This window comes from Limulus polyphemus, unplaced genomic scaffold, assembly GCF_000517525.1.
Source record: "Limulus polyphemus unplaced genomic scaffold, Limulus_polyphemus-2.1.2 Scaffold372, whole genome shotgun sequence".
Lineage (NCBI taxonomy): Eukaryota > Metazoa > Arthropoda > Merostomata > Xiphosura > Limulidae > Limulus > Limulus polyphemus.
The window spans coordinates 484,128-486,676 of NW_013665982.1; the positions used below are offsets into that span (position 1 = coordinate 484,128).

The following is a 2,549-nucleotide window of genomic DNA, read 5'->3' on the forward strand; positions in this document are numbered from 1 at the left end:
ACAGAAATCTAATTTGAACCAGTGCTGCATTCAACATACCACATGAAACAAAAATCGACGTTTATCTGTGATTTTTAATATTTGCTTTTAAATTAAGAAATTGAGTAATATATAGTATTGAAATTTGAATTAATCTACAGTTTGTTTTGATATAAATTCATGAATTATTAGTTCAATGAAATTTTGAATTCGAGTCAACAAATGAGATGACATGACATTTCACCAGTGACATGGCTCGAAAGAGTTAATGCAACCTCCAAAGTAAGTTTCTGTAAGGCCTCTTGTTAAGTTCACTTTGTTTTTTCCTTGTTCCAACCATGTACAGCAAAATTGATTTTAAACACTGCAATTATTTTTTTCTCATTCTGGCTGAGTCCCACAAATTGATAACATTCAAGTTAACTGCCATTTTTGATGACGACATGAAAACAGAAACTACTAGTATTTGTACTGTGATGCTTGATCCAATCAAACACCATATATAATTATACAGCAATCTCTCATTTTTATATACTAGTACCCAGTCAAACCTGCAGATGGGCTGTATAGCATTCATGTCCACCAGAGAAGTGTTTAGTTTATGTAGAACTAAGTCTACCAAATGACAGAAATTCTAAATCAAATTATATGTATTTTTTACAGCAAAGAACTAAATACTATTTAGAAAGTTTGTACCAAGTTCCATGCAATTCAGTTACATAATTCCACTTTAAGAAGGAAAAAAAAATCAGGGGATATCAGTGATACCCCTCTGATCTAGAGAGAGTTAAATGTCAAATTACAGCCCTCCCACAGCTGAAATGGCAAGCATTTGTATGGAAGGGATTTGAATCTATAACCCACAGATTGTGAATCCAGTACCCTAGCCACTATGGGTATGCCAGGCTTTCTAAGACAAAAAGAAATTTTAAAACCTAAAAATGAAAGAAATTCTAAATCAAACTATATGACTTGTTTAGAACAATAAACTAAATAATATTTAGAAATTTTGTACTTTTTGTACTAAGTTTCATGCAATTCAGTTACGGAATTTCACTGTGAGAAGACCAAAATCAAGGTATCCAGAAAGGGTTAACAACAGTAAAATCTATGTGCTGTTTTCTAATTTCACCTGAGAACACAATGCTGCTTCTTCATGGAAAAATCCTTTTACAAAATCGCAATATTCTTTCGTTGTGATGCGACATTCACCATAAATCCCCACACAACAAGGTCGACCAATTACTTCACAGGCCATGTGAGCATCAGCTTGGTCTCCACCTTGGATTGGTCGTCTACATATCTACATGATAAAACAAAATATTATCATTGTAAGATCTTGACTACATCTACAATGTTAGATTAAAAACACAAACCTGTAATGTTGTTAGCAATATATTTTTCTCTGATCTAAAATTATGATATAATGAATTTATTTTTACTGTTTCTGAAAACACATAAAAAAGCTGTTTCTCCAGGACTTAAAAAAAGAAAAAAGGAGCAAACAGGAAGTCAAAGACTGATTAGAAATCATTTCCTTATGAGAAATGAAATATTCAATATAATATAGTTTTAAAGAATTCTTACCCAGCAAAGTCCATATATAAGCTACCTAAACACAGTTTTAATGTACAAGAAAAGTTCTTTAACAGCCATTGCATAGGAGAAAGAGTGAGCTTACTGGCCATTTTGTGATGTCATCAGGCCATTCAAAAGGGTGAGCAGAAGCAGGTTCCTCACAGTATCTGGAAGTAAATAGTTACAAATATTACATATTTGTGAACTTAACACTATCAGATGTTATGGCAACAATTACATGTTATCAGATGCTATTGCAACATGCATCTGTTATCAGATGCTATTGCAACATGCATCTGTTATCAGATGTTATTGTAACATGTATCTGTTATCAGATGTTATTGTAACATGCATCTGTTTATTTTCAAGTCACATCAATTTATACATTGCAGTAGTTTCATAATAACTGTATCACATTTATGGAAAGCTGTTAATCTTTGTCTGGGTAAGTAATTGCATCAGGCGTTAATCATATTCATAAAATTATCACCATTAAATGCTACTGTTACAACAGGACAAGCTATCTCATCAAATGTTAACATTAAATGTGGATAAGATTATCATCATCAGTTGCTAATGCTGCATCTGAGTAAGTTCCTAAATCCCCTATTTACATTTTATCTTCGTACATTTATCAGATTACATGACATTGTTACAACAGCATGAAGCTCAAATACATCCTTAGATGTATAAGTTATCAGATTTGAGTTATTTTTTATATGGCTATTACATCTATACTATTATTCTGCTTGTTTGTATGTACGACCGTTACGTTTTCTGACCGAGAACCTGCTGCATAAGCATGCATAGTTAGAATGTTTCCCCAAGAAAACTGTGCATTTTGTACAACAGAATATTAAAAACTTATTACAGTTTTTAAAAAAGGTCTGACGTTATGTTATAGTATAACATTACAAGTTTATTTATAAATAGTATTAAGTAAAGTTTAGTCATAAATAAACTAAAGTAAAAAAAAAAAAAAAAAAAAAAGT

At 31.4% G+C, this 2,549-nt stretch overlaps 1 protein-coding gene across 1 annotated transcript in view; it reads right to left on the reverse strand.

Annotated features, from left to right (window-relative positions):
• The window catches only part of LOC106457781 (inactive rhomboid protein 1-like), a 62,645-nt gene that overhangs the window by 11,651 nt on the left and 48,445 nt on the right, over window positions 1-2,549 (reverse strand). The window contains exons 14-15 of the mRNA XM_022383804.1: window positions 1,661-1,724; window positions 1,112-1,282 (exon numbers count right to left, since the gene is read on the reverse strand). Coding sequence (XP_022239512.1) covers window positions 1,112-1,282; window positions 1,661-1,724 — 235 coding nt within the window. The remainder of the gene's footprint in view (window positions 1-1,111; window positions 1,283-1,660; window positions 1,725-2,549) is intronic.